General features: G+C 38.4%; 1 protein-coding gene and 1 long non-coding RNA gene across 2 annotated transcripts; one reads left to right on the top strand and one right to left on the bottom strand.

Moving 5' to 3' along the window:
- Positions 1 to 3,568: 3,568 nt before the first annotated feature.
- On the bottom strand, positions 3,569 to 5,697 carry LOC122010304. Its single transcript, XR_006119841.1, has 3 exons — positions 5,640 to 5,697; positions 5,208 to 5,380; positions 3,569 to 3,586 (listed from the first exon to the last, which is right to left on the bottom strand). It is a non-coding gene; the product is annotated as an uncharacterized LOC122010304 (long non-coding RNA).
- Positions 5,698 to 16,640: 10,943 nt separating this feature from the next.
- On the top strand, positions 16,641 to 19,604 carry LOC122035609. Its single transcript, XM_042594821.1, has 3 exons — positions 16,641 to 16,796; positions 16,939 to 18,293; positions 18,376 to 19,604. Exons 2-3 carry the CDS (start codon positions 17,010 to 17,012, stop codon positions 19,180 to 19,182), a joined length of 2,091 nt encoding a protein of 696 aa, XP_042450755.1. The 5' UTR covers positions 16,641 to 16,796; positions 16,939 to 17,009; the 3' UTR covers positions 19,183 to 19,604.
- The last annotated feature ends 5,046 nt before the right edge of the window (positions 19,605 to 24,650 follow it).

Here is a 24,650-nt window from a genome sequence, read left to right as displayed (position 1 = left end):
TTGTCAGGCAACCTGAAAGATTCATGTTTTTGAGAGAGTCGTCGGACTTGGTCCCAGGTAAACATGAACTTGATCCCAGAACATATGACGAAGCACTCCAAGATATAGATGTAGCATCTTGGCAAAGAACGATGAATTCTGAAATAGAATCTATGTATTCTAACAAGGGTTGGGAGCTTGTAGAACCGCCAAATGGTGTAAAAGTCGTTGGATGTAAATGGATCTACAAAATGAAAAGAGGGGCAGATGGGAAGGTGGAAACTTTCAAAGCAATGCTTGTTACGAAAGGGTACACTCAAAAAGAGGGAATCGATTAGGAGGAAACTTTTTCGCCGGTGGCCATGCTTAAGTCTATCCGGATACTCTTATCCATTGCTGCTCATATGGATTATGAGGTTTGACAAATGGATGTCAAGACAGCTTTCCTCAATGGAATTCTTGAAGAAAACATCCATATGAAGCAACCAAAGGGGTTCATTAAAAAAGGCAAAGAGCATCTAGTGTGCAAGCTAAATCGGTCGATTTATGGATTGAAGCAAGCTTCAAGATCTTGGAACATCCAGTTTAATGAAGTAATCCAATCATATGAATTTATTCAGTGTCCGGATGAGTCTTGTGTATACAAGAAGTATGATGGAAACGTGGTGATATTTCTTGTATTATATGTAAATGACATTTTGTTAGTTGGAAATAATATCAAAGTATTGTCGAAAGTAAGGGTATGGTTGTCCAAACAATTCAATATGAAGACATAGGAGAATACGCACATATTCTTGGTATCAAAGTAATAAGGGATCGCAAGAAAAGGATGTTGTGCTTGCCCCAAGCTTCATATATCGATACAATCCTTGCTCATTTTAACATGCAAGACTCCAAGAAAGGTTTCCTACCTTTTAGGCATGGAGTAGCTTTATCTAAACAGATGTCTCCGAAGACATCAAAGGAGATAGAGAACATGAAGGTAGTTCCTTATGCTTCGGCTGTAGGAAGCCTAATGTATGCTATGTTGTGCACGAGACCGGATATCTATTTTGTCGTGGGCATGGTTAGCATATATCAAAGTAACCCTGGACAAGGACATTGGACTGCTGTAATGCATATATTAAAGTACCTGAGAAGGACTAGAGATTATATGCTAATTTATCAAACAGATGATTTGCTCCCTATGGGTTACACGGATTCCGACTTCCAATCAGATAGGGACAATAGTAAGTCTACATCAGGTTATGTGTTTACTTTAGGAGGTGGAGTCATTGCATGGAGGAGTGTTAAGCAGAAATGTGTTTCTGACTCAACTATAGAAACTGAGTATGTGGCAACCTCTGAGGCAACAAAGGAAGCAGTGTGGCTCAGGAACTTCCTAATGGACTTAGATGTGATTCCTAGTTTGCCCAAAATCATCACAATTTATTGTGATAATAGCGGTGCAGTAGCAAACTCGAAAGAACCACGAGCCCATAAGGCGAGTAAACATATAGAGCGCAAGTACCACCTGATACGAGACATCGTAAAGCGAGAAGTTGTTGTCGCCAAGATTGCATTAGCGGATAACCTGGCAGATCCTTTCATTAAGGTCCTTCCAGCGAAAGCTTTTGATCAGCATGTTGAAGGAATGAGAATTAGATGTATGGCAGCGTTTATGACAGCATAGTCTTTTAGTATAAGTGGAAGATTGTTAGAGTGTATACTAAAAATCTAGCTTTTGTAAACATTTATTTTTGAAATAAAGAATCACATTGGTCAAATGTCTACATTTATGCTAAGTGTAGTTGTTCAGTGAATTTATATTGTAGATAACATGGTATGTGGTGTCATACACAGAAGATCATGTTATCAATTCCTTATAAATTATAAACAGTAGCTCACGACTGAAATGGAAAGGAACAAACCATTGGAATAGTCGTAGTGTAATTAGGTATTAGTTTATCTTGACTGATAAATTACACTAGTACACTCTGAGTGTATTGAGCAGGACCATTTAAGGTAAGTTCTTTTTATACTGACTTAATAAAAGAACAAGACCTTTGTTATTATGGAAGTGTGTGCTCTTAAACTCGATATAATAACAAGCACGTGTACTTAGTATTTATTTCTTTGACTTATCAAAGGGTGAGATTTAACTCGAAAAATCAAGAGGTCCGATAAGTTGGGAAATGATATTATTTATAGTGTGTGTTGTTGATTATAGAAGGAAATTGTATCCTAGTAATCTAGGTTCACTACAACAAAAACCCTCATAGACATCAGTTTTCCACCGATGTCTATTACATTTTCGACCGATGTCTATGAAGGCGGTGTAAAAGGTCTGCCATTTTAGACATCGGGTTAAAACCGGTGTAGTATCACTTAACGACATCGGGTGTAAAACCGATGTAATATTATATGTTAATAACACCAGTTTTGGCAGCGGTATACGACCGATGTAATATTAGTTAAGGATACCGGTTTTGCAGTGGTGGAAAACCGATATAATATCAGTAATGTTTAACGACACAAATTTGATTTTCGAAATAGTGAAAAACCAATATTATCACCAAACAAATCATAAAATTAAGTTAATATTATTAATTCACTAAGAAAATCACAAATAAAAATGCACTGATGTATCTAAACACACCAAGTCAATATCCATATAACCAATACATAAATATTCTTCTTACAACATAAAAAGATAATAAATATTGTGCACATCAAGTCAGTATTCACAAATTACACATAACTATTCTTCACAAGTTGTTGAATCGCTGGGCGAAGCCTCTTATCACAAGGACGATGATATCACACGAGTGTTTAGTTTGCACCATCAAATCCATTTCATTGTCGCTGTCTACTACAATCTTGAATCGGTGCGGGTCGTTACGGTATAGCTCAACCTGCAAACGAATGATGAGATTGTAAACCATAAACAGAAGTGTGTTCATCATTTGCTTAGTTTAACATATAGTCAATTATCAGTTCTAGTAGGGTAAATAATCCAGAAAACTCGACTCGTATCAATGAGTTTGCACAGGCATTGCTAAAATGTGTCGTCAACTTTGCCGTAGAGAACTTACATGAAAAGGAGGGGCATAGGTTCCACGAATTTCAGTATTGGGAAATGAAGTCTTAGAACCAGGTTTAACAACTTTGACCCTTTTTCTGTTAACTTCTAGAATTCTTCTTTCAAGATTTCCTGCACTTGGAGCCTGTGAGTGACAATTTGATGAAAGAACAGTTAGCCAAGGAAGATGATCATTAGTAGGGCTCTAGAAGTGAGCAATTACCTCCTTTGTAGACCTGTCTTTCTCACAAAGTACCCTTATACGATTAAACATCATAGATATGATTGTAACATTCAACAAGAAACATATACATAGTTGATGGTAATTACACGATCTTTTGAAATGAAAGGATACAACTGAAACCTAGTGCAAGGATACACCATCTAAAATGAACATGGATAGGATATTTTAATATTTCTGCAAGAAACCTAGTGCATATCAACTGATATCACATACAGAAAACTTTTTCAAGACATACCTCTTGGTAGGCAGACTTGCGGCACCTGTCAGTCTGTTTTGCAAGACGAATCTTTTTCAAGACATACCTTCAATAATAACATTGCAGAAGGGAGTTTTAGTATGGTTCAAATAAAAACGAGTCGGAGAGAAAACAGAAGCATATGATTTTGCTTCTTTGCTTACTTCTTCTTCTCAATTTTATGTCTCACTAGAAAAAGTATCCTTATACGATTGAACATCATAGATATGTAAAAATCATTGTCAAAAAAAATTAACGCAGTATGATGTGCGAATTGCAGTACTTGAAAGTTGTTTGAGATGATTTTTACATGTATGCTGAAGATTATTTTTATAAAGGAAAAAATGAAACAGGCAAGTCAAAAAATCTGCCTTTTTTGTATCACTTCTCCAAAAACAAATCTATAAGCAAGTGATACCATGACTTGAGAAGTATTGCTGATCGCATCATGGAAAATGAACCAAGCAAGGCCTCTTGCAGTGTTTTCTCATGTTTTTCCATTGCTTAGTTAATTGTTATGAATAGTTAATTCAGAACTCAATCTGCTATTGTGCCAAATGATTGCATGCTACGTATTAATTGAGAAAACAATTGAGGGAAATTGACAGAATTTTCAGGAGTGAAATACATGATACAAAGAAACTTACTGAGACTTGTAAAATATCTTCACAAGCTAATGCAACATCCAGTAGAAGAAGGCATACACGGAGAGCTATTTATTGCATAGGAAAAAATAGCAAGGCAGAATAAAAAGAATCATCTTATCAATAACTCATAAGATGATTAAATTAAGGCATACCTCTTTAATTGGCTCGATATTCTGAACAGCTTTTTGAGAACAGATAATGACTGTGTATACTCATGGATATGGTAGAGAATGATTGCCTGTGAAGAACCAAATTAACAAAAATACTAAGAAGAGAGCAATTTGTTAACTCATTCACTAATTATGGAAAGAAAAATTTTGACAAAATGCGTTGAACTACATACAATATTCAACATTGTTACTGAAACACCAAACTCTTGGGCATGGACAACTCTACTGCTATTTATCTTTCAGAGTCAATCTAGTCCACAAAAGTATGCGCAAGCTCTTCACTCTGCTCCTATAACCAATATAGTTATTAATCAAAGAGTGCATGTAAAATATCTTTTCAGTTGCAAGAACAATACTAGTTTAAGAAATCATAGAATATTGACTGAATGAATAAACATGGATTAAACAACTAGAGTTCTAATACATATAACATGCCGTCATAAAACATCCATTTACAATCTAAATGCTAAAATAGAAAAGAAACTTATCATAATAAATCAAGGGAAGTAAACTTTTAGAAACCTTTTCAACCCAAGAATCTTTATAATCCACAATAAATGGGCTTCTTACTTTTGAAATTAGCTCCATCTGCAATAGTGGCAAAGATAAACAAAATGAATAAATAGCACGCAAACACTATACAGAACACATGCTATTACGAGCATATGAACAAGATGGCTATTGACTTTTTTTTCTATATAGATGAGGTAGCAAGCAAACAAAGCGAATGATATGGAGATACCTGTAGTATAAATGGAAAGACTAAGATAGAACCCAAGAAATGAGTCAGACAAGAGAAAGGAAGAGAATGATATGGAGATAGAGCAAGCAAAGAACTACAACAGTAGAAAAGATAGATCACAGCCCTCACCTCTTGTTCTCGACCTTATGCTTCACCAGTAGAGCTGACCCAAATGCACCTTTCCCTATCTGCTCCAAAACCTCATACTGCTCCATTTCACAACCAATCTTCACCCAGGTCATCTATATTAACACGACCCTTTTCTCCTAAGATGCGGTGAAATCAAACCTTTCCTTACCAAACTGCAACCAAACATTCCAAGAAACCCTATGTTATAGACTCATACATCATAAATGAATTTAATGTGCTAACGACAACCAATAAAAGCAGAGATCAAAAATCAACCCGAATGTGGGATTCTTAGCAAATCGAGAAGGGTAACAGAAGGGAAAAAAAGCCTCCCACACAAAATGTGCAACGGAAGGACATATATCAAAGCTCTAACAAGCATTTCTACCAACGATTAGCAAAGAACGTGGAGCACGGAAGGAACGTTGTTACCTGCATTGTTCGTGGCGGATCGAGTTGGATCTAACAATCATCAACTCTTTCTGCTGCCCTAACAAGCCGCTAGACCTAAAATCCACAGCAAGAACCACAACACTGCCGCAAATCAAACAAAAACCCCAGCTTTTTCTCATAAAATCACCATATTGGAAACAAAAAAAAATGGTCGATTCAAAAAGCCCAACAAAAAGATCCAACTCGACCATCACCTCCATAATGCAGCTCCACGATAACCAACAAAAGCAAGACATAAAAGCAAACAGATCGGGCGGCTCCAACCTTAGCTTGAGGACCTGACCGAAGGCTGCCGTCTCCAACAAGCCTTAGCTGCTAAGTCTCCACCAAGTCTTCAGATTTCGACGATAAACATCAAAAAGTAAGGAGAAGCAAGGGCGGAAAAGGGCTCCTATTCTTACTCAGAGGGAGGAGTTGGAGGAGATGAGGTGTGGTTGGACGAAGCAAGGGGCGTCTTGATCCTGATCGGGAGAGGAAGGGGATGACGCGATATAGGTTTAGGTTTGGAGGGAAGAGTAAAGTGTTGCAAATTTTGGCTAAGTATTGGTGGGAAAATTAAATTATTTTATTGTATCATAGACACCGGGTTTTAAAAACCGCTGTTAAAATCGATGTCTATTAACTAAAAAAAGGTGCTCATAGACATCGGCTTAAAAAAACCGATATCTATGAGCGAAAATCTGCGCTTATAGACACCGGTTTTAAAAAAAAACCGGTGTAAAATACTCAAAGACATCGGTTTTTGTTTAAAATCGTTGTTGTTCCACCGATGTCTATGAGGGTTTTTCTTGTAGTGGTTGATAATGTCCCCGAGGGGAGCTCATAAGGATTGTCATATAAACCCTACAGGTGGACTTAGTCCGGCATTACAATAAGGTTGAGTGGTACTACTCTTGGACTAAGATGTTAATTAAAGAGAGTTGTCAGTAACTCATTTAATTAGCGGACATTCGACATCTTAAACACAGGGAGATTAACACACTCATGATAAGAAGGAGTCTAAAATATAATTTAGGATTGGTGCGGTAGTTCAATAATAATTCTTTAGTGGTATGAATTATTATTGATGAAATTAAGTTGGGTGTTCGAGGCGAACATGGGAAGCTTAATTTCATCGGGAGACCAAAACCAATTCCTCCTCTCGGTTCCTATCGTAGTCTCTTATTTATAAAGTGTTATACCCACTTATACCCACCTTCCAACCCAACCTTAGGTGGCCGACCAAGCCAAAGGTTGAGCCAAGTAAAGGTGGCCGACCCTAGCTTGGAGCCCAAGCTTGGTGTTGTCGACCATATAAAAATAAAAGGGATTTTATTTAAAATATTTCCATATGTGGAAGCCATGATTTTAAAAGAGAGTTTAAAATTTAAATATTTCCTTTTATAACTTTCTACAAAAGATTAAGAGAAAGATTAGATATCTTTCCTTATTTGTAGTTAAAAGGAAGATTTTAATTTTAAAGAAAACTTTCCTTTTTGGAAATCATCCACATATTTTAATAGAGATATTTTAATTTATAAAATTTCCTTTTATAACCAACCATGAAGGGAAAATTATTAGAGAAATTTTTATTTTAAAAATTTCTGGAAACAAATAAGGAAGTTTTAATTTTTGTGGTTAAAACTTGCCTTATTTGGAGCACATGAGGTGGTCGGCCATGTAAAGGGTTAAAAGGATTTTTTTAATTAAATTTTCCTTATTAACCAATAGCAACGAGAATAAGGGAATTTTAATTATAATAAAATTTCTTTATATGCCAAGACCAAGGAATATAAAAGAGGGGGTAGAGGTGCTTCACCTCATAACATATCTTCTAGTATTCCCCTCCTCTCTTCCTTGGTGTGACCGGCCCTATTCTTCTCCTCTTCTCTTCTTCTTTAGTGGCCGATGAATCCCTCTCTTGGAGTTCTTGATGGTGGCCGGTTCTTGCTAGGAGAAGGAGAGAAAGGAGGCTTTACTCTTGCATCCCTTGGAGCTTGAAGGTTGGTGGTCGAAACTTGCAAGAAGGAAGGAGTCTTGATGGTTCTCATCTCGGTAGATTGTTGCCCACACAACGTTAGAGATAAGAAGAGGAATACGGTAGAAGATCAAGAGGTTGTTGCTTACAAAGAAAGGTATAACTAGTAATTATATTCCACATCATACTAGTTTTTCCTTTGTAAGAATTTTGAAATACCAAACACAAGAGGCATACGATTCTAGGTTTCGAATTTGTGATTCGAGTTTGTGTTCTTTTCTTTTCTTTTTCGATCTTGTGATTCGATTATTCTTATTGGTTAAACCTAGGGTTACTATAAGGAGATTAAATATTAAATTTCTTTAAAAGGCTTTGTCAAGAAGTGGTGGATGATCCCATAACCAAGAAGACCTAGTGTCTCGCCATGTTTAACCTGGAAGACAATTTTAGAAATAAATATTTAATCAACTTTGTAACATGGGTGGACTTGGATTAATAATGTTAAGTATCGTTTGCGATCCAAGTCTAAACCTCTAAGAACAGATAAGTTAAATTTGGAATCAATAATGTTAAGTTCTGTTTGCGATTCCTAATTTAATTTCTAAAGAACACAATAGGTTGTTAGGAATGGTTCAGGACTTGTACACAATTTTTGTACAGGGGAACCAGTACGTTATTTCGAGTATCAACCAACACTCACCAGGTTGATGAGTTCGGTCGTGAGCTCGTCATCGTCGTCATCTGAATCTGGTTCTTCTTCTGACTCCGGTTCGGTTCTGCGTCTTGGTTTTTACTCACGCGCTCTGCCTGTACCTGCAACCAAAGATATACCCTTCTCGGCCACACGTGAGTTAATCTGTTCATGAAATTCGAATTCTGAAATTACAACTCATCCAATTTAATTGAAGAGAGATCCTTGGATACCTTGTAAGCATCTACCATGGACGCCCACATGGTATTCCTCAAAAAAGCATTTAGGGAATACTTGATGATATCTCTATTTTCTACCTTTTGTCCAATTGCGTGGAGACCGTTGAGGAGGTCTTGGATGCGTGCATGCAATTAGCTCGTTGTTTCTTCTTCCTGCAACTTAATATTAAACAGTTTATTAATAATAAGATCCCTCTTACTTACCTTGGTATCAGATGTGCCCTCGTGCAACTCGATCAACTTCTCTCGCAGTTCTTTGGCGCTCGAGAACGGGCCGACGCGGTTCAACTCCTCCTTCGTTAGTGCACATTGGAGGGTGCAGGTTGGAGGGTGCAGGTCGCTTTGGCATTGGCTTCTACTTTCTTGATCAGAGTCGTGTCCCAGTTCTTGTATGATATCAGTTTGTCGGCGCCGTCAGTTGGTAGTTTGAGCCCGATTTGTTTATCATCCAGACTTCAAAGTGAGTCTGAAGGTATGCCTCCATCTGACCCTTCTAGTAACCGAAGTCATCTTCGGTGAAGAGCGGTGGGCGAGCGATGCTATACCTTCTTGGAGAGCCATTGAAGATCTAGCACAAAAAAATAGAAAAACTTGTCCCAGGACTTTATCCTGGATTAGTAGTGTGGAATAAAAGAAAAACTAGCACGCGTTCTCGAGTGGTGTTGCACCAACTTCGAGAAAAATTTGATTATGAAAAATCAGATCGAAAGGCGGCAAAAATACCGTCTCCGAAAAACTAAAAATCACCACGAAAGAATGCTTGACTGGTTGTTGCACCAAATCGAAGCGCCCCCGCTCTGATACCAATTGTTGGATCGAAAAGCGCTACGGGGTGAATAGCGCTCGTGGCTTTCACTTATCGTATTCAAAAATTTGACGAGAGTTAAGCAGCGGAATAAGAAAATAAACACAAAAGACACCAAGTATTTACTTGATTCGGAGCCTAGGACGACTCCTACTCCAAGGCTCACTCTCGTTGAGCGTTTACTTTGGGCAACAACTATATCGCGCAAAAGGTTACAACTTTAGAATATGTAGGACCGATGCGGCCGGGTAGAAGGGGGGTTGAATAGCCCTGAAAAATCAAACGCAACCCTTTCTCGTACGATTAAGCTAACACATAAAAAGTAGATTAAATAGAAAATAAAGCATAAAAACGAGGCACCGAATTTGACTTGGTTACAACCGGGGAGGTTGTTAATCCAAGGATGAAGATCGCACTAAGAGCTCCTTCAGGCGGAGAAGCCTCGTTTACAGCAGTGTAAGCTAATCTAAACAGTGGAAGCACACAAGTGTTGTTTACAATTTCTGAACTGATGAAGAGCTTCTGGACCAAGGCTATATTTATAGCCTTGGTCAGGGCGCCTGGAAGGGTTCCGGGCGCCCTGGGGGGGGGATAAAGTTTTATCCCCCAACGTTCAGATCACGTAAATCGCGATCTTGGTCAAAATCAGGGTCCGGGCGCTCGGAAGCATTCCGGGCGCCCCGGACAACTCCGGGCGCCCGGAGCAAAAAGTCAACTATGGTTGACTTTTTGTCCGGGACCACTTCTCCGTTAAGTCCCCGTCTCGGTCCGGGTCTTCTGCTCCGGATCCGCTTGATTGGGTGATCTCTGACATCCGGAATAGGGCTCACCCGAACCCATCTTCCGGTCTTCTCAAGCGTGCTTCCCTCCGGCTTCTCGTCCCTCGGAATTGCCGCGTGTCCCTTCTCGTCCACCAGCGTACTCATCCGCAGACTTCGTCCCTCGATCGCACCCCGTGCCGACCTTCGCGCTAGCTGCGTCTCTTGCTCCCCGAGCAATCTTCCGCTCCGGCTTTCGTACCTCGGAACCATCGCGCGCACTTCCTTCTCGTCCGCCGGTGTACTCTTCCGCAGCGCCTCGTCCCTCGGACGCACCGCGTGCCGTCCTTCTCGCTAGCTGCGTCTTCCGCTCGAGTACCTGTGCTCCTAAGCTCCTGCACACTTAGACACAAGGTTAGAAAACAACAGAACCTAACTTAACTTGTTGATCACACCAAAACCAACCTTGGGGTTCCAACAATCTCCCCCTTTTTGGTGTGATCAACCCAAGTTAAGCTAGGGTTAACTAGACAAAAAATAAACTAACTAAATTTACAATTTAGTACACAAAGATAGAAAAAAATAGTTTTAGGCTACCTCCCCCTAGACTTATACTTATCCTTCTCCCCCTTTGATCACAAAAAAATGGGGTTCCAAAAAAAAATCTAAGGGTTAAAGACTTAGAAAATTTTGAAAAGCTACCTTAAAAAAAATTTCTAAGTCAAAAGATTCTAAGTTAGAAAAAGAATTTTGCAATCAATAAAACTTAATTAAATATTTTGAAAAATATTTTTGAATCAATAAAAGCAGAAAAAACTCTAAGTAAAATTTTAACTTAGGAAAAAATAATTTTTGAAAATTTTTCTAAACACTCTAAGTAAAAATTATTTTTGAAAATAGAATTTTAAAAAAAATTAATTATTTAAAAAAAATTTATGTCAAAATTTTGAAACATGTTTGAATAACTTTTTAAAGCATTAAATAATTCTAGTATTAATGCTTTATTAATTAAACATTTATTTCAATATTTGGCTTCCAGGCAGTGGCGAGGCACTAGGCCTTCTTGGTTATTGGAGCAACAATCACTTTCTAGTCAAAGCCCATAAAGAAATTTTTGTTTAATTTTCTCACTTAAAGCGCTAACTTTGATTTTAAAAATTTACACTAAACAAGATTTAGGAACCCAATAAAGGTTCCAACCTACTGGATTAACTAAAAATTTCTTAGGGACATATTTTCTAGAGATATTTTTAATTTGTCCCGGTGATATCTATAATACCAATTCAAATTATTGAACCTTCTAAAATTGGTTTTAGATGAGCAAGCAGAGTTTTTCAAGTTTTCTACTTGAATTTTTAAATTTTGAATTTCTAATTTTAATTTTTCATTTTCTAAATTTGATTTATCTAGCATTTCTAACGGACAAGATGTAGCTAATATTGCTTTTAAATCTTTATTTTCATTTTCTAATTTGCAGCAATCTTTTGTTAAAATTTTAATGAATTTAAACATTTTATCAGGAGGAAGAGATCGTACCTCACTTACCTTGTCGATCTCGTTGTCGGTTTCTCCCCCTGAACTGCTGCTCTCTTCGGACGTGGCTCCCCCTTCATCGATGCTTTCGATGCTCATTTCGGAAGAGCTTGACTTGCAGTCGTCGTCTTGATGACTCGCCATTAACGCGAGCCCGGAGAACTCCTCGACTTCCGATTCCGACGACGTATCGTCCCACGTCGCTTTTAGGGCCTTGTGCTTTTGGATAGGCTTCTTACCCTTGTCCTTCCCTTTGTTCTTCAGTTTAGGGCAATTGTCCTTGACGTGCCCTTCTTCATCGCAATGGTAGCAGCGGATGGTTCTTTTCTTTCTTCCCTGCGGATGGTTAGATTTCCTAGATTTACAAATATTTTTAAATCGTCTTACCATCATTACCATTTCCTCGTCGTCAAGAGAAGATTCTGACTCAGGTTCGTCTCTCGAAGCTTTAAGAGCGACATTATTCTTGGGCTCCTTCGGACCTGCACATCTTGACTCATGCACTTCAAAAGTTGAAAAGAATTCGTCTAATGAAATTTTTTCTAGATCTTTTGAAATGTAAAAGGTATCTACTAGTGATGCTCATTTTGAGTTTCTAGGAAAGGAATTTAGGGCATACCTTAGCGAATCTCGGTTACTTACCTCTTCTCCGAGATTCGTAAGTCTAGTGATGAGTTCCTGAATCCTCGAGTGTAGATGTGCAATTGTTTCACCTTCTTCAAATCGGAGGTTTGTAAGCTGGTTACGAAGTAAATCCCGTCTTGCAAGTTTGGCTTCGGATGTTCCTTCGTGTAACTCAAGGAATTTCTCCCAAAGCTCCTTTGCCGAGTTGTAGGTACCGACTCGATTGACTTCTTGTGTTGGAAGTACACTTAGCAGATGGAATTCTGCTTTCTTGTTTGCCACGTGGTCAGCCTGCTCCTTCTTTGACCATTGATTATTTGCTTTGCCCTCTGGTGCTTCATAGCCAAATTCCATTGTTAGTAATAAATCATAATCTGTTTCAAGAAATACCTCCATTCGCTTTTTCCAGCTAGCGAAGTCCCCTTCGAATTTTGGTGCGTGGATGTTAGATCCGGCCATCTTGTTGCTTCGTTCGGCGGTTAGTCCTCCTGAAGCGACTCGGCTTTGATACCACTTGTAGGACCGATGCGGCCGGGTAGAAGGGGGGGTTGAATAGCCCTGAAAAATCAAACGCAACCCTTTCTCGTACGATTAAGCTAACACATAAAAAAGTAGATTAAATAGAAAATAAAGCATAAAAACGAGGCACCGAATTTGACTTGGTTACAACCGGGGAGGTTGTTAATCCAAGGATGAAGATCGCACTAAGAGCTCCTTCAGGCGGAGAAGCCTCGTTTACAGCAGTGTAAGCACAGAAAGACAGAAGCTAATCTAAACAGTGGACCAAGGCTATATTTATAGCCTTGGTCGGGGCGCCTGGAAGGGTTCCGGGCGCCCTGGGGGGGATAAAGTTTTATCCCCCAACGTTCAGATCACATAAATCGCGATCTTGGTCAAAATCAGGGTCCGAGCGCCCGGAAGCATTCCGGGCGCCCCGGAGCAAAAAGTCAACTGTGGTTGACTTTTTGTCCGGGACCACTTCTCCGTTAAGTCCCCGTCTCGGTCCGGGTCTTCTGCTTCGGATCCGCTTATTGGGTGATCTCTGACATCCGGAATAGGGCTCACCCGAACCCATCTTCCGATCTTCTCGAGCGTGCTTCCCTCCGGCTTCTCGTCCCTCGGAATTGCCGCGTGTCCCTTCTCGTCCACCAGCGTACTCATCCGCAGACTTCGTCCCTCGATCGCACCCCGTGCCGACCTTCGCGCTAGCTGCGTCTCTTGCTCCCTGAGCAATCTTCCGCTCCGGCTTTCGTACCTCGGAACCATCGCGCGCACTTCCTTCTCGTCCGCCGGTGCACTCTTCCGCAGTGCCTCGTCCCTCGGACGCACCGCGTGCCGTCCTTCTCGCTAGCTGCGTCTTCCGCTCGAGTACCTGTGCTCCTAAGCTCCTGCACACTTAGACACAAGGTTAGAAAACAACAGAACCTAACTTAACTTGTTGATCACACCAAAACCAACCTTGGGGTTCCAACAGAATACAATATCAAAACTGAAATAACAATTATACCGACGAGGAAAATAGTAATCCTAAAGCTTTGGGTCGTCGGGGTCTTGTCGTAGCTTAGCCGGATCATTTTGTTAGCAGTACACAGCTCAAAGATGTCTTGAAATTCGTTGAGTACAAGTGCTGGTCGAAACCTCCTTGTATAGCCTGCTGAGGGCGCCCTCAATCCCCTTGAGGGCACCCTCATCCGCGCCAAATCTGTCGCGCGGATGGGCTTTGAAGAAGTCCTCGCTAATCCTCTTGAAGGCGCCTCCATACTCCTTGAGGGCGCCTTCAAATCTGTCTAAGGCGCCTCCAGCCTTGTTGTGCACACTTCTTCTCCTTTGCACCCGAGGCGCCTCTAAGCTCCATGAGGGTGGATCGGGTACTGTTCATCCGAGGCATAATGTGCTCTTTTGTCTCTGTAAAATAAGCTAGTCCACAAAACAACCATATATCATATAAAACAAAGTTAGCACATAAATAACATAAACAAGAATACCTGACAGTCACCGGACTATCCGGTTCTGACTTCGGATTTCCGACCGGAAATTCTAGGTCGAGCCGACACCTATTGTTTCCTCCGCGGGGAATGCATCCTCACCTACACCACTCAGGAGAGCATATCTGATGTCAGTCCGGTCCTCCAGACCGACTAGACTTTCTGTATAGAGTTACCACCCCCTAAGACCTAGGGTTACCACCCCCTAGGGTTTTCCGCCACCTATGGTTATCTCCCCCTAGGACCTAAGGTTGTCACCCCTTAGGGTTTTCCTTCACCTAGGGTTACCACCCCCTAGGACTTAAGGTCACCACCCCATAGGGTTTCCCACCACCTAGGGTTACCACCCCCTAGGACCTAAGGTTACCACCCCATAGGGTTTTCCACCTGCCTAACTGCAGTTAGGACTTTCCTGCAAACTCATTCATACATGTCAGATAACAATTAACTTTAACTTTGAATCCCTTTGTCATTATCAAAACTTGTGTTCGATCGTCGGATGCTTCCCACACCAACAAAACAGATGATCGGTCGACCGAACAAGGCTAACTCAGAGAAGATATCAGTTCAGACCAAAACAGAGCAGGGTATGATCAAATCTTGATCGGTCGATCGAACCCTGATGAATTAGCACAGTTCAGATCGAGCAAAAGTAAAGAAGGAAGAGCGACGAATCAGTCGATCGAACCATGGGATCGGTCAACCGAACAATCATCACTTAATGGCGCATTAATTCCAGATCTCGGTGAACAGGGAAGAATCTCTGTTTGGTCAACCAAACAAGAGGATCAGTCGACCAAACACTTTAATGTCATTAAATGCCGAAGATCGAATCAGCATCAGATCTCAGCGAAGATGGAAGGGAGTTGGTTCGGTCAATTGAACCTAGGGATCGGTCGATTGAACGTCGACGACTCTTATAAAAGTGAGCTCGAGGTCCGAGGCTGTAATGAAAAGAAAATATGTTCTGGTTCGAAATTCATCTATGTGCTAGTTGCGACTATTCATGCTTCTGCTCTACAACTCACGCAAGCAACTACTTCGTTCAAGCGCCGACCAAGCATCATCTTCCATATAAGTGTCGGTATATTTTATTTTTAAAAAGCTTGCATTATACTTAAACTCACATAAGATAGTAGGTTGTTACTATCTTATATTCCTGCATATTGTACGCACTGCTTCTTTTTGAGATTTTCATAAAGAAGAATCTTAGTGGATTGCCTATTGGTGCGATCAAGGATCGCGAACCTTGGAGTAGGAGTCGACCTAGGCTCCGAACCAAGTAACTGAACCTGTTCTCTACTTTTTCGCTACACGACTATGATTTAAACGAGTAAAAGAAAAGTTTTTAAAAGCGCGATATTCACACCCCCCCCCCCTATCGCACTCTTACGATCCTACACAATCCTCACTAGAAGGCACATTATGATCATCTTCTTTTAGAGCTACTACCATATCACCATACTTCTCAGCATAGATTGAAAAACTCGAATATAATTTAAAGATGAGGAAAGCATAATGTATGTGGAGTTCCATCTAGTTGGAACATCCAAAGCAAGGTGTTTCTTGTACTCAATGTTTTCAAGTAAAGTTGTTTCTTTGAATTTTCCAATCCTAGCAGGAGACATTCTAATATATTTTATGGTTGACCTTACATTCTCTACTGATTCATCTGTTATTTTTAACCCATCTTTGATAATCAAATTCAGAATATGTGCTAAATACCTAACATGAGACATTTGCCCACCTAATATGCAATTAAGCAAATTCATAAATTTTCTTTTCAAATATAGAATTGTTGTGTCATTTGAACTTGCATTGTCAACGGTCATGATGAACACATTATTAATGCCCAAATCTAGCAAGGATTTATAAATCAATTCACCAATATCATTGCTTTTATGATTAGAAACAGGATAAAAATTCAAAATTCGTTTATGCATCTTAAAGTCAGTATCAATAAAATGGGCAGTTAGGCACATATAATATTCCTATTGTTTTGAATTCCAAGTATCAGTCGTCGAACAAATCCTACCACTTTCATTTTTAATAAATGACTTCAAGTTATCCTTTTCTTCCATATATAACTTATAACAATACCTAGTAATAGTAGACCGAGATAGAACAGAAAATAAAGGATAAACCATACTCATTAAGTATTGAAAACTCTTACCCTCTACAAATCTAAAAGATAGCTCCTGAACGAATTTCTAAACTTGTAAATTAGCTTTTACTTTGCCAGACACATCATCAACTTGTCTTCCAACCAAAATTAATTGACTTTATATTACCTTTAAGTCCTTTAATATTTTATTTATTTTACTTTGCCTCACTCCCTCTCGATCGCTTGCTTCATCGAGGTCTCGATCCGATTGCGGCTCTGATGCAGGAACATCGTCGCAGTCGGAGATTTCTTCCCTACGTCAGGATCCTTCAGGCATTGGACGATTCTAGGGGTCTTCTCGCTGTCGTTGGCTGGCTTGCTGGATTGGGATTTGGGGGTTCTCGGACTCTGCGTTTTTTCGGGAGGTCGAGCACTCTCAGGTAGAACGGAGGTTGAGGAGGAAACGCTGTAGCAGAAGATTCGGTTTCTAAGCTCGCAGTTTGTTCCTTCTCTTTTGGATATTTCGGTAGAGGCTCGTCTGGCTAGGCACTGGTTGTTGAATGATGTGTATATTTTGTGCAGTTCCGAGGTGGTCGCGAAAGATTGCCACCTTACTGCCCTGGCTGTTGTTTCCAGTTCTCTTTTTCTGGGGGATGTCGCCGCTCCTCCCTCCGAGGCTCCGCTTTGAGATCACCTCGCCTAGGATCGCTTGTCTGAGCGTCCTCGTCCTGATCCTCGTATGGTACAAGGCTTTGGTGCCTCTATTGAATTATTTGCAGGCTTGTAGGGCCGCTCGCGAGCACGAGTGGCAGCGGACACTTGCAATCGAGATGCAGACGCTTTTGAAGACTGCCATCCGCTGTTGCCGGAACTGTCACACTCCGTACAGGGACCAGAATCCGACTGGAGTCCGCTTCAAGTGCTCATACTGCGGCCAATTTTCTAAAAAGCCCATCTTGGATCTTCCACGTTCTGTTAGGAGCTCCACGTTCAGTAAACTTATGAGGAATTTTGGATGGATATGGAGTCAGGATCAGGAAGCCCTGAGAAATATCAACAGGGGTTGTTCTACAGTGGCAAAATTTTCATCATTTCTCTTTTTCTTTCCTTTCAATCTGATTTTCTACTTATTTGTCCATATGAGATGGTTCTGTAAAGTAGCGTTCAAACATAGTTCAACAGAAGATGATTCCGACACAGACCACAGAGGGGTGTTTTATAAGAGAGGGGATGGAGGAAACCTTCATGAAAGCGGATGGGAGAAAACGAGGAGGAAAGCTGAAGAGAAACGTCAGGCAAAGTTGGAAAAAGAAATGCTGGAAGAGGAAGAGAGAAAACAAAGAGAGGAAGTTGCAAGGATGGTAGATGAAAGGAGAAAGATGAGAGATGAGAAATTGAAAGCTGAGGGAGAAACTACTAAGGGTTCCATTGCTGATGTGGAAAGGAACAGTTATAAGCAAGCTAAGCAAGCGGAGAAAAGAAGGAAAGATCGAAGAAATGTCAGGGATAGGGGATCCGGTAAAAGCAACTCGGATGTTGAAGATTTAGAGAAGATGGCAAGCAGCATGAATGAGAGAAAGCATGGGTTTTACAATAAGAATCACAATGAGAGACATAATGTAGTGAGAAACACAGCAGTGATATCAAAGCCACTTGCCTTGGAGACATCACTTGGAAATAAAGTGATTCCAGGTAAAACAAGATACTCTAGTCATATAACTAGCAACTGTCCATCAAGAGGTTTTGGTGGCTCCATACTTTTTGGGAGAAATACCCAGAACCCAACTGGTGCTGTAAAGAAATCAATTAAACCAGTTACAATCTTCATGAATCATACTTTGAAAAATGTAAGAAATTCTCAAGTGGCTGAAGCTGCAAGTGTTAATATCCCGTCAAGTGGAGATAATAAAATTCTCAAAAGCAACCTTCATCAGCCTGTAAGTTGCCATAAATCAAGCTCTTTAGTATTCTTGTTTCTGATAAATGTGCATTGATTGTTGGATTTTTTGCATTTCCTAGATAAATTCATATGTACAACCACGCCAAGCTATTCTAATGAAACCATGGCACCAACTGTTTACTAATACAGATACTACTAACCACCCTGATTCAGCTACTCCAACTAGTCAAAACAATAACAGTCAAATAGAAGCTCAGGTTACAGGCGTAAATAATCAGAAGTTGCTTCCGGACAATTTCTGCGATAGTCAAACTAATTTCACACAACCATTTTCTTTAAATTCTATGACCTCATCCAATGTCTTATTTAGTAGCTCTTCGCCCAAAAGCTTGTCAGATGAATCTTTATTTTCTTCCATTAAGGATTCAACACCAAGTGTTATATCAGAAGAACCAGAAATTTTTGAAGATCCGTGCTATGTGCCGGACATGATATCCTTGCTTGGTCCAGTTTCTGAGGAACTTGACAATTTTCCATTAGATACAGGGTCTGATTTTCTTTGCAATGATAAGGTGGTGGAATCTCAAGCATTAATGTATCCTTCTGCTCCTGGAATCATATCTAAGCCTTCTCCAATCGAGTGCCCTATTTCTAGATTGCAAAATTTAGAAGAAAAGCAGACTACTTTTGGCCAAGTTTCATGTAACTTAAAGTCTCAGGATTTACATACGACGAATGTTGATGGGTCACAAGGTACATGGCAGATGTGGGAACCTCCATTGGATCAGAACATGGGATTATTAGGAGGGTCTTCCAGATGGCTTTCAACCATAGGACATCAGCATTCACAACAAGAAGAAGTATTAAATCTTTTCTCGAACAACTCTTTGGTATCACAAAGCATAAGGGAAGCACTGCAGTTTTGAGTACCAAGTCTCCACAATATGTTCTTGGTGGTTTTCCACAGAATGGAGTCACACATGGTGCATATAGTGCTGCAATAATCCTTGGATGCAGACACCACCTTTGTGATCATTAGCTTTTGATGGAGAAAACCATTTCCTTCCCTTGTGTCTCACAGATAAAGTGCAACAAATTGCTGCAATGGTAATTAGTCCAAACAAGTCAAAACCTGATTTCTCTATTGTATCTCCTATTAGTTGGCTGAGGTAAGGATTTAATATGCATAACAATGGTTCCTTGCATAATCTAGTTTTTCTGTATTGGAAATATATTTATACTGTTTATCTTCACTAAAAAATTTGAATCCCTTTGAACATTTTGACATTGTGCTTCTGTGTGTACTTACTGCCTGACGAATTGCTGAAAATGAGTTACATTTCTTGGAATTATGATTAATTTAGTTTTTTTTTGTTGGGAGATAGTCACATATTATGCTTGTTTGCTTGCAAATGATGATTCTATCCAGTGATCTCATGATCTATTTTATCACTCCTTCAAGTGTTTTGTTCAAGTTATAAACTTTGCATCCTCAAACTAATTAAAGTCTACATATCACAATAAAATAAGGGCGGATCTCTGGAGCCATTTTCATGGGAGGAGTCTGGAACAATGTTTCATGGCTCATAATTCTCAAATATTTAGGTGAATTAAGCTTCCTTCTTTTGAAACATTATGCGAATATTTTCTTTTGGGTGGTATGGTGGAACAAACTGAGAAAAACTTAATTTATTTTGAGAAGTCATGGAGTAACCTAGAAATAACATAAAAAAAATGTCAATATTCGCCAACAAAAGTTGAGAATACAATATTTTGGCACCATTTGAGAAAAATAAGGATTACTATAAAAAAAACATTATTAAACATTATCTATAATCTATAAATATGCATATTAAAACATTCTATTTGTATATCCTGTATATACATCTTTTTATATAACAAATTTAATATTGTTGAATGTCTTAGTGGATTATTTTTTATATACAATATGCCATATAAATATGCCCATGATGACCGGTCATAGTCGGTCTAAAGCCCGGATAAAGATGGAGGGCAACCTTGTCAGCCAGCGTTAAAATTATGGTAAATATTCAATGAATGGATCCATTAAACTATTGTGCTAATGCTAGGTTGTTCCCCGAAGGAACGCGTTGCACGATTCGACTATAACGTCTTGGCAACCGCTACATCTTCAGAACTCAGGTATAATGCTAAATATGCAAGAGCTCACATTACAAGGTCCGACTGGAACGTCTCAGCAATGACCGCTACATCTCAGAACTTGAGTGTAGTATTAAATAGACAAGAGTTCTCACACCATAAGTTGAATAAGAATAAATATGATAGGAAAATTAATAATCTAGATTTGGAATATGGAACATAGGAACTCTCACTGGTAAATCAATGGAAGTAATAGATATAATGATTATGAGAAGAATTAGTATTTTGTGTGTATAGAGACAAAATGGGTAGGCAAGAAGGCAATGATGATAGAAAACTCGGGTTTTAAGTTATGGTATATTGGAAAGAGTAAAGCAAGAAATGGAATGAGTATTATTGTAGATAGTTTGTTAAAGGATGAAGTTGTAGGAGTAATTAGAAAAGGGAATAGAATTATAGTCCTTAAGATAATAGTGGTGAAAGAAACTATGAACATAATTAGTGTATATGCACCACAATTAGGATTAGATGAAGCTACCAAATCAAAGTTTTGGGACGACTTAGATGAAATGTTACAAAATATTCCACCAAATGAAATGATTTTAATAGAAGATGATCTAAATGGGCATGTCGGAGTGAAAAATGAGGAATATTAAAGGGTATATGGGAGTTATGGGTTTGGAATGCGAAATTAGGAAGGGAAAACTATATTAGATTTTGCGATAGCATATGATTTTATATTAGCTAATACATTTTTTAAGAAAAGAGAAGAACACTTAGTCACATTCAAAAGTGAGAATAATAAATCGCAAATTGACTTTCTTATGGTTAGGAAGAAGGATAGAAAGATTTGTAAAGATTGTAAAGTCATAGGTTAGTAGCGTTGAATATACGCCTCAAATATAGTATCAATAGAAAGAAAATATATATGATTCATAGAATTAAGTGGTGGAAGTTAAAGGATGAGAAGCAAAAAATATATTTAAGAAGAAAGTAGAAGTACAAATATTAGGTGAAATATACGATGACTTTAATACAACATGAGATAAGATGGTATCAAAGTTGAAAATGGTAGCTAAGAGTGTACTCGGTGAGTCAAAGGGACATGCACCACTAAGTAAGAAATCTTGGTGGTGGAATGAGAAAGTACAAGAGAAAGTGAAAGAAAAATGAATAACTTATAAGGAATTATATATTTGTAAGAACGAGAAAAACTTAAAAAAAATATACAATAGGCAAGAAAGAAGCTAAGAAAGTAGTGAGTAAAGCAAAGAATGAATTTTTTTAATGATTATATCAAAAATTAGATACAAAAGAAGGGGAAAGAGACATTTATAGAATAGCTAAAATGAGAGAAAGGAAAACAAGAGATCTTAGCCAAATAAAATGTAGTAAAAATGAATGTAATAAGGTATTAGTAAATGATGGAGAAATAAAAGAGCAGTGGAAGAGGTATTTTCATCAACTTTTTAATGAAGGTTTAGGTGACCAACTTAACTTAGGTAATTTAAGTAAATCAAATGAGCATTGAAATTTTAATTTTTATCGTAGAATTCAAACTTTAAAGGAGATGCACAATTGAAAAGTCATTGGACTAGATGATATTCCGATAGAGGTATAGAAATGCCTAGGAAAACAAGGTATTAAATAACTTACAAAAGTATTTAACATGATATTGAAAACGAAAAAAATATCTGATTAATGGAGGATAAGTACTCTAGTTCCCTTATATAAGAACAAGAGAGACGTACAAAATTGTGCAAACTATAAGGGTATTAAACTAATGAGTCATACTATGAAACTTTGGAAAAAAGTAATAGAAAAAAGATTAAGGAAGGAGACCACAGTGACCGAAAATCAATTTGGGTTCATGCCTGGAAGGTCGACAATAGAAGTTATACATCTTCTTAGATAATTAATTGAATAATATCGGGAGCAAAAACAAGATCTACACATGATATTGATTGATTTAGAAAAAACTTATGATAAAGTCCTAAGAGAAATTATATAGAGAATTCTAGAAAAGAGAGATGTTAGCGTAAATATATATTGAACTAATTAAGGATATGTACGAGGATGTAACGACCAGAGTAAAGACTTCAAGCGGAGTAACTGAAGCATTTTCAGTAAAGATAGAATTACATCAAGGATCAGCTCTAAGTCCTTATCTTTTTATATTAATTATGAACGAACTCACTGCACACATTCAAAATACAGTATCGTGGTGCATGTTGTTTGCATATGATATTATTTTGGTAGATGAAATACGTGAAAGTGTAAATGTTAAACTAGAATCTTGGCGGGAAACACTAGAAGGGAAAAGTTTTAAGCTTAGTAGATTAAAGATAGAATATATGGAGTTTAAGTTTAACAATATTGGAAGTAATGAGATAATTGTTAAGATAGGAGAGGACGAGTTGCCCGGAACCGAGAGATTTAAATATTTAGGATCATTTTTGTAAAATAATGGAGGGATTGAGAGAGATGTCTTACATAGAATACAAACAGGATAGTTGAAATGGAGGGGAGCGTCGAGTGTTTTATGTGACCGTAAAGTACCTCTTAAACTTAAAGATAAGTTATATAAAATCGCAGTTAGATCTGGTATGTTATATGGAGTTGAATGTTGGCTATAACTCGAGCACATGAGCAGAAGATGAGAGTTGCAGAGATGAGGATGTTAAGGTAGATGTGTGGACATACGAGGATAGACAAAATAAGAAATGAGAGCATTAGAGAGAGTCGGAGTTGCATCTATTGAGGAAAAACTCCGAGAGACGCGTTTAAGATGGTACAAACATGTATTTAGACGACCAATAAATGCTCTAGTTAGGCAATGTGAAACTAGGATAAACATGCATATCAAACGAAGAAGAGAAAGACCAAAAAAGATTTGGTTAGCAACAATAAAACAAGATAAAATTTATTTAAATATAGATCATGATATAGTAGAAGATAGAGTTCAATGGCGTAAAATGATTCATACAGCCGACCCCACCTAGTGGGAAAAGACTTGGTTGTTGTTGTATATAATATGCTATACTAGCGAATATTTCCATTCGTGGGGATGTAAAGAAACTTTGACGTCCAACAAAGTTCTAAAATTCGCTAGGCACTAGTCAGCGCCAGATCGCTTAGGCATGGACTAGGCACCACTAGCCGGATTCCACGATATCAACATAAATTATATAATAAATCATATTCTATAACTCCAATACAATAACATCAAATTTAAAATGAGTATAAAATTACACAACTAATAAAATATTATAAATTTATTCTACTTCCCTATAATTTTCAACAACTTGTTCTTCATCGGACACAAACTCAATATTATCATTGTGATCCTCTTCTTCGGATGTAATATAATCCTCGCGAAGTTCTCTCACTCTAGAGATTCTTCGGGGTGGTTTGATAAAAAGATGTTTCCAAAGGATGAGACTTTGGTCAACCTTCAATTCAATCGTGTCCAAGTCGTTAAGGAAAGATCAGACAACAAATTTTTTTTCAAATTGATTTCTCCAGTCTTTTAACTCTCTGCTTTCTTAGAAATGTAGATTTCTTCATTCGCTCTAAATTATCCGGCTACAATGAATATGAAGTTTGATACTAACCGCTAGGGTAAGCCAATAAATCGATTTCCTTGATGGACTAAAATTTAGGACTTATAAAAAAAAAAATTACATTTCAGTTTTTTTTTAATTGGATTTTAAATTTAAAACCTCAAACTAAAAAAAATCATGAAAACTGATGATTCGACCGATTAGTCAGCACCTAGGGTCACCACCTAATCCCGCCTTAGCCGACTAGCATGTTTTCGGTGCAGCTGGTTGGCGCCTAACGCCTAGGCGAACGTCTAGACCGATTTTTAGAACACTGCGTCCAAGTCTCCAGCAGAGATGAAATAAAAAAATGACCATTAACTCTAACCCCGAAATACCAGATTTCATGAATAATATAAAGTAGAAACGAAGGGAAGGGAATACCTTGTTGCAGCAATCAAAGGAACTTAGTTATAGACCCATGTAATGAACATTTCTAGCAATGTATTCTTAAAACAATTGTAGTTTTCCAAACCAATATAGACCCATGCCTACACTTATATTGTTTTATATATTTGAACCAAATTATACATCCGCTGTGTTTTTCCTATTTTCTCTTTTCCTTATTTTTTTAAAAAATTGTTTCTACTAGTTTCTTTGGTGATTTCAAGTTTACTAATATGATACAGCTTAGATGGCTTATACTAAGTCTTGTGACGTGCTAATCCCGA

The sequence above is a fragment of the Zingiber officinale genome, chromosome 1A (genome assembly GCF_018446385.1).
Source record: "Zingiber officinale cultivar Zhangliang chromosome 1A, Zo_v1.1, whole genome shotgun sequence".
Classification (NCBI taxonomy): domain Eukaryota; kingdom Viridiplantae; phylum Streptophyta; class Magnoliopsida; order Zingiberales; family Zingiberaceae; genus Zingiber; species Zingiber officinale.
The sequence above is the reverse complement of the archived record's forward strand: the minus strand, read 5'-3'. Positions and strand labels throughout refer to the sequence as shown.